Source organism: Haliotis rufescens, unplaced genomic scaffold, assembly GCF_023055435.1.
Source record: "Haliotis rufescens isolate VD_foot unplaced genomic scaffold, xgHalRufe1.0.p SCAF_17, whole genome shotgun sequence".
In the NCBI taxonomy this organism is placed as follows: Eukaryota; Metazoa; Mollusca; class Gastropoda; order Lepetellida; family Haliotidae; genus Haliotis; species Haliotis rufescens.
The window spans coordinates 7,390,534-7,407,999 of NW_025963857.1; the positions used below are offsets into that span (position 1 = coordinate 7,390,534).

A 17,466-nucleotide genomic window follows, 5' to 3' on the forward strand; every position below is an offset into this window, starting at 1 on the left:
CTCACTCACTCAGTCATTTGTGAGCCTAGTAGGGTCATCGATTTTATGGGCAAAACAAATAGTAATTTTTTACACTTGTGTCTGATTTTATTGATTTGAGCCATCGATTTTAAACCCAGTTAGTAATTTTCTGTTTCTATATTTCTGTGTGTTTCCTGTTTGGCTTCCATTGGTATGTGTGATGTATTTGTACTGCTGATTTTGTTATAGACATCCGAAGCTGCCAACGAGATTTTACAAGTGATGAAGCGTAACTCTGTGATAGAGGAATTGGGACTCTGCAATACAGGAATCAAAGTGTAAGTCTCTCATCCTCCTCGTTCAGGGGCGGTGGGGTACTCTAGTGGTTATGGCGTTTGCTCGTCACACTGAAGACCTGGGTTTGATTCCCCACATGGGTACAATGTGTGAAGTCCTTTTCTGGTGTTCCCTGTGTGATATTGCTGGAAAATTGCTGAAAGTGGCATAAAACCAATTTGGGCTTACATTCTTTCTGGGCGGTGGTCAAGTGGTTAGACCGGTCACTTGTCATACTGAAGTCCCGGGTTTTCCCTGTGTGATATTGCTGGAATATTGCTAAAAGTGGCTTAAAACACACTCACTTGGAGCCTTCACGAAGCTAAAGCTGTAATGTTCAAAGTAACGATAAGCCCACTTGACATGGCACCTAGACTTAAATAACTCACTTAGTCAATGAAAACATTTCTTTAAAATAATTTTTTTTAAATTTCTTCCAAAGAACCTTTCCCCTTCTGCTGTTTTCATCAAGCAAACTAGCTTGGTTTGGTTTGATCTAGAAAATACCTAAAAAATATAAATTCCACAGTCATGGCGCAAGACTAAATGGCATCCTAGCTCACCCTTTACAACTGGTGTGCATGTTGATTCCGTACACTTTCACCATGAAGATTCCGGGTAGAATAGGTCTTCAGCAACCCATGCTTGCCGTAAAAGGTGACTATGCTTGTCGTTAAAGGCAACTATGCTTGTCGTAAAAGGCGACTAGCGGGATCGGGTGGTCAGGCTCGCTGACTTGGTTGATACATGTCATTGATCCCAATTGCGTGGGGCGATGATCAGGATATTAATCACTGGAATGTCTGGTCCAGACTTGATTATTTACAGACCGCTGTCATATAGCTGGAATATTGCAGAGTGCGGTGTTAAACAACAAACTAACCAACCAATCTTGAAGGTCCGTGTATGAAGCTCTGCATTGTTATAAGAGAAGTCTCTGGGAGAGTAGCAGATGTTTATTTGTATGTAACTTGTGTCTGATTTCAGAGATTTTATACAGAAACTGTCAACTGCCTTATTGTCCAACAGCGGTACCCAGCTGTGTCGAGTCGACCTGTCGAATAACTTCCTAGAAGATAGAGGTATATTTCTGGAACTGTGTGCATGGCATCTCTGTTGTCTATGATCAATACCTGGGATCAGGTTGTTTTTGTATCCTCAACCCCTACCCCCTACCCCCATCGCTGTCCCCCTACCCACTACCCCTACCCCTACCCCTACCCCTACCCCTACCACATGAACATCCAGGTCTTCAGCAACCCATGCTTGCCATAAAAGGCGACTAACAGAATTTGGTGGTCAGGCTCGCTGACTTGGGCGATGAATGTCATTATATCATGATGTCAATCACTGGATTGTGTGGTCCAGACTTGATTATTTACAGGCCGCCATCATATAGTTGGAGTATTGCGGAGTGCGGCGTTAAACAACAAACAAATAAATCATATCCTCATCATCTCCGCGTCTCCTGACTGCACTTGAGTTAACCAGTCTTGCTTGACAATGGTATAAGGATCTAGACCAAAACATCGCTATAGCAGTATAATAAAGAAGTTGTTATCCATATTATTTTTGTCCACTTTGTCATCCATCAACTTCTAAGAAATGTAAGTTTTAGGATTAATTTTTTCACTATCATGAGGTATAAGACATATTTTTTGTGATTTTATGCAAATATTTAAAAGGCTGGGTCTATTGATGACTTTGTCTTCTTCTTTGCATCTCATAATAAATTAATGAGGAAAGATATGGGGATATATAAAGGATGAAAGGGACACTGGTGCCATGATGAGGTCAGCTAATGACAACTCCTCTTCCAGGGACCGCCTCCATGGTCTAGTGGTAGAGCGTCCGCCTGGAGAGCGGAAGGTCCGGAGTTCAATCCCCGGCCGCGTCATACCAAAAGACGTTAAAAGATTGTACTTGTTGTTACCCTGTCTGGCGCTCGGCATTAAGGGGCTAAAACAAGGACTGGTCGGCTCGGAGTCAGTATACTGTGTCTGAGTGGGGTATTCATGTTAAACTGCGGCATGGTATCTTAGTGAGCTAGCACTATAAATCGGCATCAGTCCGGACTAGTACAAGCAGCCACATAAACACACACACGTGCATGCACGTTGCTATATAAGTGCAATAATCTTGGACGTGACGTTAAACCCCATTTCACCTCACCTCACCTCCTCTTCCAGGTGTGCATCACCTGATGGGCTCGTTAAGTAACCAGGCCAAGGGGCTCGTGTACCTGGATGTGTCGAAGACAGGGATGACAACGAAAGGCCTCAACAGGATAGCGGATACAATGGGGGGAAGTGCATGTATCCCAAATACCCTCCGAACCCTCAAGCTGGCCGAGAACGGACAGAAGGGGGAAGATCTAACAGTAAGAACTGAGCACTTACTGACGTCATGTTACTTTTAAATTTTCATATGACCAAAACCCTGAAGGTTAAATTCTAAAATGATGTGTTGTCCGACAGCTGACCTTGAATTTGTTCAAGAGTTTCTATCTGATTTTCAGTAGTGTGATATGGTAGCCATTTTGAAGCACCTATATATGGCCATTACGCTGTCTGTTTCGTACAAAAATGGAATGAAAATCGGTATTTGTTTAGTTAGTTGCTGGTTTCAACACATATGTTCCGTTTTTTAGATAGTTTTTAATTTTGACTTTTTAGAATTCTTTAAATGCATACCGTATTTGACGTAATAAGCGCCCTGCTCTAATAAGCGCCCACGGCGATATTTGCTAATATATTGGCGAGTGAACAATTCCAATTCCTTCCGATTGATCAATGTACTCAAGACTTATTTATTCGTGTATAATACGCACTCGTGTGTTATATGCACCCTTAATTATGGGCAATTAAATTCTGGAAAACTATATCTGCCGTGTATACACACAGACTTTTCTTTTGTATCATTTCAGGCTGTCACCATAAACCACGAAATTTATGATCTTTTATTCTAATAAGAGCCCCCATTTCTAATTTTGAGAGCGCCCTGGGCACTTATTATGTCAAATATGGTATTTGGCTTCTTCTCCCCACGATGATAGAGTTGAAACTTGGCATGGATGTTTCTCCTTATGATGACATCATTTTTTGTTTAAATCATTGGATTTTAGTGTTAGTTTTTAGTCCTCACTATTCATGCAGAAAATATTTAAGTGTCAGTACTTACAGAATTTTTTTCGTGGCAGTCTTTGTTGACATTTAGACTGTTGACTACATCTCCAGATGAGCTACAGTGCTGTGACACTATTTCTTTTTCTTAAAAAACAGCACAGAAATTTAAATTGGGAAACATGTTGTAGATATATATATTCAGAGAGCTGAAACTTGTGACGATGTGTATGACTTATGTGTCCATGGCATTTACATTAAGAGCAACCAGCTATGGCCAAAGGGTATTATGGCTGGCTTACTGGTGACAACGTGTGTACACAGTACTTGTTACATACTGTATCCCATCCCTACCACTCTCATACAAACAGGAATGGATTAAAACATTTTCAGTCCTTTAAATATTAAGAAAATGATACCAGCAAGGATAAAGACACAATATTGATCATCTTCCTTCTACAACACATGAAATGTTTCCAGGAAACATGAGTATTTTTTTGTTTTTTCAGCAAGTTTTCAACTTTCTGGCCCATCCGAACGGCCTGACTCATCTGGATCTCTCCTACACTGACTGTACCCTTGATATGGTAGGTGCTGGGGTGAGTGAGTGTGTTGGGTTTGATGCCGCTTTGAACAGTATTTCTGTTATATCATGGCGTGCCTGCTCAATATGGGAGGAAAACCAAAAGCCCAATGTGATGCAGATATTTACTACTTTGGTGAGACCAACAAGCATTGTATCAGGGTTGTACCTTGAATTACATAAGTTGGGTCAGGATCCCGAAAGTTAAGTTTATTAGTCCTTGCAGCAATTTGAGGGACCTGTAAAGTAATGAAATGATTTAATGTACTGTATGTTTTGATAATTATTAGAGCGTGGAATGAATCAATGATCATGTGGACAGTGGTCATGATTGATGGATGAAATGACAGACCCCCATGACTGCTGTTGATGCACTGTAGGTACAATGAATATCATTGTGAGACCCTTAGTACACAGTATATTGTTTTTCTACATCCATTCCCTTCATTTGATTTGTGTGTGGTGTGCGCGTCATGTAAAACCCTGGGTCTGGTGCTGATGTAATCAGGGTGAATCTTGGATTTGAACCCATGATTGGATGTTGGAATGCCTAATGGATGCAGCTTACACCACTGGGCCACCAGTGCCCTTAGTAGGTGCTGGATCTCTGAACATGGCACTACAGTGGAATGCTCTTAACCCAGACACCTTGTCTGTATAGTTGAATATGAGAATTTGACTGGATCGAGTTGCCTCCCTTTCCTCAATACTCAAAGGACCACACTGCAGTGAACCAGAATCATGCTTGTGTATTGTTCTTCTTGGTCTGTTTTCATGTATCATGTTTTGTTAGAAACATTATATATAAAATCTTCATTTAAAACATGTACTAAATTGATGTTCATGATGTCAATCACTGGATTGTCTGGTCCAGACTCGATTATTTACAGACCGCCGTCATGTAGCTGGAATATTGCTAAGTTCAGCGTTAAACAACACACAAACAAAACAACCAACCAACAAACTATAATAAATGACTGGTCCCTAACTCCTAACTTTTAAAGGACTTTTTATTGATTTGGTTGGAAAACTCTCAACCAGTGTGAAATCTTCTGCCATTTGCCCTTTGTTTTACCAATGTGACACACCCATAATTCCATAAATCGTTGCCTGCATTTATCAACAATTAACCAACTTCTCTACATATATTTATGTGGGGGGGCAGTCGGGTAGCCTAATGGTTTAAGCGTTCGCTCGTCACGCCGAAGACCCGGGTTTGAATCCCGACATGGGTACAATGCGTGAAGCCCATTTCTGGTGTCCCCTGCCGTGATATTGTTGGAATATTGCTAAAAGCGGCATAAAATCAAACTCACTCACTCACCCACTATTTATGTGGGGTTCACAGAACAAGTGATGTCACCTGAGGTTTCCTCTAAATGTTGATTCCATTTGTTATTCCAGTTATTTGGAGCACTGCAGCGAGGATGCTGTACGAGTTTGATCCACCTGAACGTCTCTCATGTGACCTTCACCCACAAGAAGATGAAGGATGTACAGGTACCGACCAGCCTCAAACAGTTCTTCGCCACAGTGTGTATGTTGGAGCACATCGACCTGTCTAGTACAAGGCTTCCTCCAGAAGCAGTCAAGTAAGTTGGTATGAGCCAGATTCGGCTTCTAGGTCATTGGAAGATCCCTTACAAAAGATGTCACTAAGGGACCTGTCATTTATTATATGGGGGGGATAGGGTGGGGTCAGAACGAATCAGGGTAGGGTCACCCCAAATATGATGGTCTCTAGGGCAGGGTCGTAAAAAATAATAGTCATATTTGGAGGAGGTCATGAAACGATACAAGGACATGTGGACCCATCCCTTCCTGTTATAAATGACCGGTCCCTAAGCCTCTGGAGCATCTCTGCAGGGTTTTTGTAGAATTGTATCTGAACCTAGTTGGGAAGGAAATTCCTGAAGACATTGTGAATGATGAAATATTTATGCTGGTTGTTCCCAGCTTAGGCTATGTGGTAGACCAACAGTTAGTCTCTGGAAACTTTATAGAAACGGGCTCTGTTCGTCATGTTTCGTTTCCGGAGCATAACTCATAAACCGTTCAATATTTTTTCATCAAACTTGCAGGTTTGTCAGGTACATGCTGAACTGGTGCCTTTTACTATTTAGAAATTTTAGAAATTTTTATTTTTTACGTTTCCATGGCAGCAAGATGGACTTAGGTTCGAAACACTTCTTTTTTTTACAATTTCCATGACAAGTTCCCCTAGGTTACAAAAGGTTAGGGTTTGTTTAGATTTAATTATGTTTTGAATTCTGCAACAAGGGTGGGGGATAGCCACGTTAGTGGCAAACTCTTGTTTTGATAGAAACAAGCAACTACATTTTAATTATAAAGGAGCCATAGTGAGATTGGTGATTCAGAACCTGTGGAAAATCTAGACTTTCTTTATTGATGGCTACAGCATTACAGTAAGGGCTGCTTTGAAGGGAAAGTAATATGGTTCAGGGACTGTGAGATAAACTAACTACAGTGTATGTGGATTTATCTTCACAAATGAAGACATCTGCTGAGACTAAGACCTCTCCACAAGGCCATGACAATCTTGGATTGTTTGGGAGATGCTGTTAGTGCCGATCCATCTAATCTTTTCATGCCTTTTGTGTTCTTAAAGAGGAACCATGTCTTCCGATTCAGTTCATACTGCACCAATTGCTGGTTTTGAGGAGAGTGGTCTAATTATCAACTAAATCGTCTTTGAAAGGCATTTAGAAGTAAAATACATTAGGAAGAGAATTTATGGATGTCAACTTCTTTATTTGTGGGGGACACAACAGAGTATATACTTATTCTTCCTCAGGTGAATGAAGGAGTAAGTATAAGTATATGTGTGTTCTTCATAATAAAGGAGTTGACATCCATGAATTCTTTTCCTTAGAATCTTTTTAAAATTGCCTCAGACATATATTATATTCACAACACAAAGATGTCTTTGTGAAATTAAGGGATAACCTGAGTTTATCTGTAGTTAGAGACAAGGGGAATGCTGATACCAGTAGTGTCAGGAGGGGCCATTAGGATGAAGAAATTAACAAGGTTTCAGTTCATTTCAACTTTCACCCACTCTTTCAACAGTTTAGGAATTAATTCATTGACAAAAAATAGTCCAACTCTTCATGTCTCTCAATGCGTCTACAAAGTCATCTATAACTGAAAACACTCATATGGCATCCATTAAGTACACCTTTTTATTTCACTTCACTTCAAGTTCGTTGATTATTTCTTATCCTGACACAACACATTGCAAATTCCCTTCTGGACTTTGATCCTATAACACAGAACCCAAAACGTGCCTCCTCCGCCTCTGGGGTGCCCCAGCCCTTGGTTACCAACAGGAGTTATCTGTCCCTATCCCTTCACTCTCTTCTCATCAGCGCTTTGCTAGAACATCAGACAGAGGACAGACAAGAGGGCCAGGGACTTGTTGTGTTAGGATAAATATACTAATATCATGAACAATCAAATTCTTGTAGTTTTTAAGGTATTTACCCATTTCTTAAATTGTTTTGCTTTCCTGTATTTGAGAATGCTGACATTTGCTTTTCAGAGAGTTGCTGCTTGGGATATCCAGTAATAGACATATACACAAACTTCACCTTGACCTTAGCAGCAATGACCTTCAAGGTCAGGGGACACACAACATCGCGGGTTGCATCAGTGAGATTAAAAACCTCATCAGTCTGGACATCAGCAACAATGGTGAGCTACACACTGGGCATACAGGCAGGAGCATCAAAATATCAGCTCTTATCATAGGAAGATCAACATTTTTTAAATATTGTTGGCGTGGATTCTAAAAAGAAATAATTCAGCCCTGAAATTAGAGTACAGTAACAATGGATGGGACTCAGATAATGGCCATCCACTAAATAATGCCATGTCTTAAGCAACTCACATAAGATGTAAGCACTGGGTTTTTAATTAGTGACAGGGCTCCAGAAGTCGCCGGATCTCCAATAAATACCGGGTCCCCAATAAGTACCATGGTGTCAGACTTAACTGACTTCTTGTATGAAGAGCAGATCAGCACTGCCTGTCATCAGCACCACATGAAAAGAGTACTGCCTTTCTTGTGTATCTTTTGAACTGAATTAGAAATTCTCAAGAATTTAGAATTGTGACGTTATCGGATCTAACAAATGTATAGATGTAGAAATTGTGATAGTTTATAGAGCACAGCAATGTGGAAATAGGCTTTGAGCCCGTTCCACAAAGCGTTCTTAGTACTACGACTCCTGTAAGTCTATGTTATAGTATGGGAGTTACGATCGTCTTAGGGCTAAGATCGCTATGTGGAACGGGGGCCAGGTCTCTATTACCTGCCTCACATGTGAGGTGGCTGAGAAAATAGGTGCCAGGTGCCTTTTCATGGAAATACGGAAATCAAAACAACTTTATCACAGCTGTATGTTCTACATACAGTATTCGACCCATTAAGCGCCCAGGGCGCTTAAAAAAAGACAGAAAGGGTGGGCGCTTATTGGGGACAATTCAGAGTCAAATTGGCGTAAATTCATCAGTAAGCCTTATCGTATTTTCTTGAGAATAGTGCGCACTTTTTTTCCAAAAAACACAGCTGTGTAGAAGGGGGTGCGCATTATACACGAATTAATGAGTTTTGATGTTTTTTTCCCCCATGGAAAGACATTTCTGTGAGCACATAACACCGGAAATACCATGTCAACAAATCCATACTGAAGTTCGCAAATTATTCATGTAATTACACTGTCTGGCTATAAAAAGTGTTCTTTGTATATCTGGACTTTTGTTTGTAACTTATTTCATTAATTTTATTCAAAATTCCTATTAATATTGTTTTAATTAATTTCGGCGAAATTGTGTGTGAAGCGATCGGAAGATCGCACAACTCACCGTTATTAACAGCAACCATGGTCAGATTACCGCTATTGACGCCTTGAAATGAACTTAAGTTGACAGAGAATGTATACATATATCATAAATGCCATACTTTGAATCGTTAAAAGTCATATTTCTTTTTGTTGGACGATTCTATGTGAACACGTAATTCTTGCGATCACGCGGTCACGTGCACGGGAGCCTTGACGGTGACTGGTCAGACTGGTTCCATGTAAAAAAATAATACCCGGCAATAGCAATCAGCTGCTTCGCTTAGGATTATTATTATTTTAAATATGTTTAGTAAAAGCTGCATCTAAATTAACAAGATATTGGAATATATTATTCCTGATAAAAAAATAGTTTCAGATACAACTTTTGCCCATCCTTGCATTTAAAATCCTATAAAGTTATATCATTGGGTGTGTCTTGACCGACTCACCGGTAGATTCCAAGAAAACGTGTGTACAGCTGATTGCTGTGTCCGGCTTAATTTACGAGAAAATGCACAAGGTAATCTTAATCCCTGGATATAAAACGATGCCTAGCTGAACAAAAAATACAATTTAAATGGTAAATCAACATGTCTGGTGATTTTTTTATCTCAAATTTCGAATTTGTATACTGACAAAGTTTCTCATCACCCGTTCTTTTGCCGGACTTCGCTGAAGGGGTACGGTGTAATTTTTTCCTGTGCATAATATTCAAAGTCACAAATATCTAAAATAAACAGAATACAGTCATGCCCCGCTTATACAGACTTCAAATATCCGGAAACTACGGTTCCCGGACGATTTTCATTTAAAACGAAATAATTACTATATAAATTTTCAGAACCGGGAAGGGGGGGGGGGGCGCTTAATGGGTCGAATACGGTATGTGTCATCAAGTAAAGAAGAATATTTGTGTTCTATGTTTCCATGGATGATGTTTGTGTGAAATCAGTGTTTGTGTGAAATCAGTGTTTGTGTGAAATCAGTGTTTGTGTGAAATCAATGTTTGTGATGTGATTTCAGGGTTTGATTCCGACCTCAAGCTGCTGCTCCCTGAGATAGCCAAATGCCAGTCTCTAAAACACCTGTCAATAGGACGAAACTTCCAAGGGGTCAAACCAAAGTAAGTCGATAAATGTTGAGCATTGTATCATTTGATTGTCGCCATGATGAACACAGGTGGATTGAGAGAGGGAAGCAGGTGTACTTGGCTAAGTTGGGAACCGTCCCTTTTATGACATTCAGGATTCGCATCTGGATGAGTGAGTGAGTGAGTGATTGAGTGAGTTGGGTTTAACACCGCTTTTAACAGTATTCCAGTTATATCACGGCATGTCAGCTTAATGTGGGAGGAAAGCCTGAAGTGATGTAGGTCTCAGACGTTTACTACTTCGGTGAAACCCAAAAGCACGGGTAGGGTGCTGACAAATCTAGAAACATAATCGGGGCGAATCGGGATTCAAACCCACAATCATAGGTTTCTGGCGTGTCCAAGGGACGCAACTCTGCACAGCGAATCGCGGCGCCTTAGACGACTGGGCCCCCCGTGCCCCCTGCATCTGGATGAAGTGTTTTTGTTGAACCTTAGCATGAACACATAATGCCATTTGGAAAGTGGTCAAATGTAACAAATGTTAAATTTGGGATAACACTTTCTTAGTAAAGTACAGATTTTAGTTCTTTTGGGGGGTTTAGTTTTTGTTTGTTTAATGACAAAATGTATCTAAAACTCTATGTTTAAACTACAGTGTTTGCAGTTCTTCCCGACTACTACGCCCATTACTTCTGACATTTATATGTTTCAATAAAAATAAAACTTCAGTCAACTTCAGTGTATACACCAGATAATTTCATACATGTATCTGAACACATGTTACCAGAGCTACGGTCACACTTTTCCCAATCGGACAGTTTGTACCTATCCCTTGAGACCTACAGCGGGTACCCGGGTACAGTCAGGTAATAGAAGGGTGGGTACCCGGGTACGGTCGGGTAATTGGGGGATGGGTACCCGGGTTGTAAATTTAGACTCGACCCAGTCCTAATACATTGACCATATAAATTTGTTACATGGCATTACAAACAACAACAAATGTGCCACATTGTTGCCCATGCAGTGTTGTATAACATGTATATCATGAATGTACATGGTTTGTCTAGCCAGTGTCAGCTGTATGATTTGATATCCATATTGTACGTCTATGATTAGATGTGAAAATATTTAAATCATTGCTGATGCATGAAACGTCTCGTGTCTTGATTATCTTCAGGAACATGCTGTCAGTGCTTGATCCGGTGGTGCAGCTTATACAAGAGGAAGAAAGTGTGAGTAGCTGACCGTACATTGTTAACTTGTTGCTTTTGTGGACGATGTTGTACATATTATAAAAAGGCTGAGAAGAGGCAAAACAAGTAAAGGATAAAACACGTCTCCAAGGTTTGGTCATGACATGTAAAATTGAACAACTCTCATCACCTGCCCCTCGGTTTGGAAGATGAGCTGGTTACTAGGTTTACCTGAGGTTGTCAGGAACCTAATGCAATACAGGGTGATACAGTGATAGGTTTATGAATAGAAATAAGAAATGTCAGTGTTATCTTGAAGTTTCATTACCTCTTACCACAGCATTATGAAATGCTTCTCGGACTTAATCACCGGTTGTCGGGCGGAAACGATATGAATTGGTCTTGCTGAACTATTCTTCAAATGATTATCTCCAAACTAGAATTCTCTGTCATTCACTTACCATATTTGCCATATTAAGTGCCTCTGGTACCGAGAAAATTTACAAAAGGGGCATATTAAGAACTTTCCATAATATTTTCAAGGCAACTATATACCCCTTCTGTGCTGCTGTTTTCTGTAAACCAATCTCATTAAAATCAATCAAATTTGTAATCAAGAATTTTTCAAAATATGTTTCGAAGCGTAGTCGCCAATTTGAAATTAGTGCCGTAAAGCACGAGAAAGCTCCCTTCAGATTGGTCAATTCAATGGTCGGTCAAAGTTCGCAGAAGGTCAGTCTGACATGATCCCGTAATGGGATGTCCTCGGATCTTTGTTTAGCGGTAGCAAGAACTAAGATCTGATTTTAATGAGATTGTCTGTAAACAACTGTAAACAACTCTTATGAAAAGTTTGGTTTTCGTAAGGACAACTTGCAAAGATTCCTCACAGATTGGCAGTTTGTCAGTGAGTTGTTACAGCGCTTAATTCAGTGAATAGAGTATCTGTGAGCTCCTGTAAACCCCTATGTGTAAGCATCCAGCCTCATTCTCAAGTTGAACATGAAACACTGCAGATCAGTGTGATCTGATTGGTTCGCTGTGTCTTATATTGTTTATTGACATGGTTGCATGCATGTTACCCACAGTCTCTGGAATCTCTGTCCCTGGCTGACTCTCGTCTCAAGGCAGACACAGCCTACATCATCAACGCCCTGGGCAGCAACACCTCCCTCGTCACCATCGACCTCAGGTACACACACATTCTTGGGCATCTGGATGCATGAAATGAAATTTGTATTGACAGCTGTTATGCTTTAAAATTATGGGATGTATCCATCATGTAGTACTTTAAAAAAAAATTAATGCGTCATTAAGATTTCTGAAAGTGTTTTTAAAGAAATGTAGAAATCATGTCAGAGAGGCATTTAAAAATTGAGCTGCAATGTTACACTTTTGCTTGATGTAATACTGGTATACATCTCAATAGTAAAGTGTTGTGGTGATACGTGATATATAGAGAATCTCACGCGAGTGTCTTTTGATATCAAATATATCAACACGAGTTGATAAAAGTGGAATAATTCCGAGGCTTGCCGAGGATTTTTTCCACTTTTATCAACGAGTGTTGATATATTTGGTATCAAAAGACACGAGGGTGTGATTTTATTTATCATCCAACATCATTCTTCCAACTTTTTCATTTGTAGACAGTAATTAGCAGTGTCTTCAGTGTAAAAAGTACTGCTAACAGCTTCAGTAGCAGAGCCATTAGTGATGTCATTTGATTGTGATGTCATGGTAACCAGTGACGACACAATGGTCTGCAAAGCATTGTGATGTAATTTCATTTCAGCGATATCTACAGTGTAGATATCGCTGGATCTAATCCAAGCGATATCTCCTGTGGGAGCCAGTTTTGGATGATAAATGATATGGTACTATGCATGAACATATGCCACTTTCATGTCAAGAGCCATCTTGACCAGATCACCAACCAAATCATATTTCTTTCATCAGTTGAACTAACAATGCCTTATTGCTTGTATTTATGGTAAGAAAAGAGTGTATTATTATTATGTTGTATTACATGGCACTAGTGGGGTGTAGGAGATTTTACCAACTGAATGGGCTGGTACACAGTTAGACCAAAGGTCAGGGGATGTACAAGGATGTACAAGGATGTTCAAGGCGCAAGTTATAGCAACTTTGTAGAAGTAACATTTTCTTGTTGTTTAGGAAGGTTATAGTAGTCCTCCCCCTGCATGTAGATTGAACTCTGTTTCAGTGGTAACCTAATGGGAGACATTGGGGCAAGGATGTTGGCAAAGGCACTCCAGATCAACACCAGACTCCGCACCATCTTGTGGGACAAGAACGGCACCACCGCTCAGGGATTTGAAGACATTGCCGAAGCCCTGGAGAAGTAGGTTGGCTCAGTCACAAGGAGATAGGAGATCACAGTGTACATGTGCAGTTGAGGTGGCCCAGTGGAGAGTGCTTTGCCGTGGCCTGGGTTAAAATATAACTGTGGGTGTATTATTGTCTGACAAGTAAAGTGATACAAGCCCTCAGTATCACTCGTGGGGGACATGGGGGACCCAGTCATCTAAGATACAGCAATGGGCTGTATGGTTTCGTCCAAACCTATAATTGTTGGTTCGAATCCCGGTTCACCCCGATTATGTTTCTAGGTTTGTCGGCAACATGCCCATTCTCGTTGGTTTCACCAAAGCGCTATACGTTTGAGACTGCACCTTTCGGTCTTTCCTCCAGCATTAAGCTGACATGCCATGATGTAAGTGGAAGACTGTTCAAAGTGGCATTAAACCCAACTCACTCACTCACTCAGTATCACTTGTGTGGGAAGATTGTTAGCTGGTTTCATTACAAATCTGTGAATGTCTTTTGTTTCTTTGAATATTGTGATAATAAGAACTTCAAGCCTTCATTGCTGTTGATGGTCACACCTAGTTTCAAAACAAAGACGCTGGAATATAGTAACCAACAAAGTTCACCATGTCTTCAAGTGACTACAGCAACTAATAATGAAAAAAATCCATCCCAAAACCTTATAATAAAAGCTCAAATGTCATAGTTTAGAAATGTTATAATGAAACATAAACTTATATGGTTAATTGTCATGCTGTGATTGTGTATTGGATACTGAACTTGGTCACGGCATCATTAAATCTGTATTGTCCAATACTTCTTTTACTTCGTCTCTCCTCAAACACATTGTAGAGTTCCAGGAACTGACATATATCTACTGTTCCAGGAACTTCTCATTACACAAGATGCCATTCCCCGTGAACGATGCCTCAGTCACTATGAAGACGCACCCCGAGAAGACCGAAACTGCCTTGCAGAAAGTGAGTCCGTGTTATGAGGATTCAACTCTTGTTGCAGCTTGTCAAAATGACACCACAAAATGGTTGCGGAGGATAACAATCTAATTATTAACTATTTATGCCCTTAAAGAGGTAGTCTTTTACCCAAGTGGTTAATCTGTGAGATCATGATCTCAAGAGTTTCGATGCATCATAAGTGTGTATGATCTTGTAGAATGTGTAGTCAGTCTTGACTGGATGGATTATTCTTTGTGTGATTGTCCCCAGATTGAGTCCCTGCTCCAGAGGAACCACAGCCCGCGGAAGTGTGCCTCGGACCAGCTGTACCGCCTCCAGCAGGGCTTCCTCATCAGCTCCACACAGCAGGTAGGCTCCACACTGGCTCCACAGTGTCATCATAGGTAGGCCTGGCATCAGGGTGTCGTTATAGGTAGGCCTGTCAAGGGCTGGAACTATTTTGTTCTCATATGATATATATGTCAATAGTTCGGTGATATGATACTTGATACTCAACATATTCCATCAAAGGCAAATTTAGTCAGTTACGTAAGACCAGCTTGAGAACTGTTGAATGTCATTTCAGAAAAAGGTATTTTAAAATTTATTTTGAAACCATTTCAAATTTTTGCCTTTATATGATTTGTATCAATGAAAACAAAAGAGAATTTGAAATTTATTTATTTTCCAATCCTACAACCCTATTTCATCAGTTAATGTGTTAAAACGTATTTTTAAATTCTTTTTGTTTTGACCACCATCAAATATTTAGAGAAAAAGATTTTTTGAATAAACTACTAAAAAGAGTGATGTGCTGTCTCCCCAGATGGTGGACCGCCTGGTAGTGCAGGTGCAGGATACGGTGAATGCCCTCAGCTACAGCCCCAGTGAACACTTCAAGGAGGACATCGAACATGCAGGGCGTGTGGTCAAGGATGCTGATAACTCCAAACAGGTGCAGTACGGCTAGGGTACTCTACCACAACACAAAAAATGTTTAGCTTGTCCATACTTGGCTGATCCACCAACATTTAAAAAAAAAATTTTATGTATTCCTCTTGTTGGAAAATGTCTGTCCATGAAGATACAATGACAGTTTTAGACACATAAGCAATGTTATTTAGTTATTTTGTACAATTGGGCTTTTGCAATGATATGGCAGAAGGATGTACTTTAAAGAGATACCATATAATACTTTCATGACCCTGTTTTTTGATGATGAAGTTTTTTATATTGACATTGGTGACGTTGTACAAAAGAACCTTAGTGCTACGACTGTCATAAGTCTGTGTTAAGTTCTGGGAGTTATGATCACCTTAGTGCTAAAATTGCTTTGTACAACGGCACCATGATTGACATATTTTAATCTGCAGTCAGTGATATTACAGCCATGTTGCAGAGTCCTGTCATTAATGTTTGAACAAACCAAGAACCTCCCACTGTCAATGTACGATTTGGAGATAAATCTACCGTGATTTCATTTCGGAGGTTTTAAACGTGGAACCTCAAATCTAGTTTGTAATCAAACATGATGGCCTGAGAAGAAAACTGAATCAGTTTGTGTGTGTGTTATTTTTGGGTGCAATATTCCAGGTGTATTATGTCTGCCTGTGTATAGTCCAGTCCTTGACCAAGTCACTGAATCTGACCACCTGAATCAAAAAAGTCCATCAAGTGCTGTATATGTATTTTAGCCTTAATTCCTTTTGGGTAAGACCATATGAATGACGCATTATTATCCCCTTGGTTTGAAAAACGGGTGGACAGAGCGATCACCATGTCTGTCCGTCCGTCCGTCCATCCATCAGCCGTCTGTTTTCCGTTTCCTGAGCAGAACTCCAAAACTGTTAAATATTTCTTGTTGAAGCTTTCTATATAGATCAGTCGAGTGGGGAACTGAGATTTTTCATGATTTGGGATTTTCATTCTTTTATTTTATTTTGTTTTCATGAGTTTCATGAAAAAAACAAGTTGTTTTCTGTTTCCAGGGCATGACTGCAAGAACCATTAAATATTTCTAGATGAAACTTGCTATACAGATCAGTCTAGTGGTGAACTGGTGCCTTTTGATGATTTGTGATTTTGAAAAATACTGAACAGCATTATTTGTTTCTTCACTGAACTGAAGGTGTTCAGTGGCAATGAACCAAAAGTGGGGTATGAGTAGCCAATTTCCATTTCCGAATTGCACCAGACCTGGGGATATGTCATCACCTGATGACTTGTTAATGTTGCCCATGACAAGTCCCCTGCAACCCATGTTGGTTGTAAGAGGCGACATAATTGAGAGGGTGGTCAGGCCTGGTGTCGCGGTTAGTTGCATGTTTATGTACCCCAATGGCGTGGATAGTTGTTCATAGTATCAATCACTTATTTGTCTGGTCCAGACTCAATTATTTATAGGCAACCAACTTATATCTGGAATATTGCTGAGTGTGGCGTTAAACAACATGTATGTTAAGCAATATTTGCTACAAAAGCAACTCTAATCAAATTAATTATCTTGTTTCTCTTCTATTCAGCTGCTGCCGAGGCTTCAGAACATCGCCATCAAGTCCCAGGATGCAGACAACCCGGTGGAGGTGAAGCTGCAGGAGATCGCCAACAACCTGCGACGTGAGATGGAGAACCAGATGAAGGTAGAGTTGTCTCCCTTCCTTGGCCGGCCACCATACCCATGTAAAGGACAATCATTCCTCAATGTGTTGCTTTTTGTTGACATTCTTGAAAGTACATGTTCAGTACATCAGTTATATTGATTCAGTCATTTATGAAGTTAAGTTATAATTGGTAAAATGTCATTGCCCAGAAGATATTTGCCCATATAATCAGTGTAAATGTTACAATGTTGCACATGCATAATTCACAACATTGTGTTCAGTCATTATGGATTCTCCTATATATAAGGTGACATGGGGTAGGCTAGTAGTTAAAGTGATCACTCACCCTACTGAAGGACTGGGTTTGATTCCCCTCCTGAGTACTGTATGATCCAGTTTCTTGTGTCCCCATGATATTGCATAAAT

The 17,466-nt window shown here is 40.2% G+C and overlaps 1 protein-coding gene across 9 annotated transcripts in view; it reads left to right on the top strand.

Annotated features, from left to right (window-relative positions):
- LOC124136211 (F-actin-uncapping protein LRRC16A-like) overlaps positions 1 to 17,466 on the top strand; it is a 104,106-nt gene that overhangs the window by 45,601 nt on the left and 41,039 nt on the right. For all 9 annotated transcript variants that reach the window (XM_048397482.1, XM_048397486.1, XM_048397484.1 and 6 more), the window contains exons 9-22: positions 211 to 299; positions 1,285 to 1,379; positions 2,487 to 2,677; positions 3,929 to 4,006; positions 5,407 to 5,594; positions 7,565 to 7,716; positions 9,891 to 9,990; positions 11,138 to 11,192; positions 12,242 to 12,345; positions 13,381 to 13,518; positions 14,371 to 14,464; positions 14,711 to 14,809; positions 15,267 to 15,395; positions 16,963 to 17,079. In XM_048397482.1, coding sequence (XP_048253439.1) covers positions 211 to 299; positions 1,285 to 1,379; positions 2,487 to 2,677; positions 3,929 to 4,006; positions 5,407 to 5,594; positions 7,565 to 7,716; positions 9,891 to 9,990; positions 11,138 to 11,192; positions 12,242 to 12,345; positions 13,381 to 13,518; positions 14,371 to 14,464; positions 14,711 to 14,809; positions 15,267 to 15,395; positions 16,963 to 17,079 — 1,629 coding nt within the window. The remainder of the gene's footprint in view (positions 1 to 210; positions 300 to 1,284; positions 1,380 to 2,486; positions 2,678 to 3,928; positions 4,007 to 5,406; positions 5,595 to 7,564; positions 7,717 to 9,890; positions 9,991 to 11,137; positions 11,193 to 12,241; positions 12,346 to 13,380; positions 13,519 to 14,370; positions 14,465 to 14,710; positions 14,810 to 15,266; positions 15,396 to 16,962; positions 17,080 to 17,466) is intronic.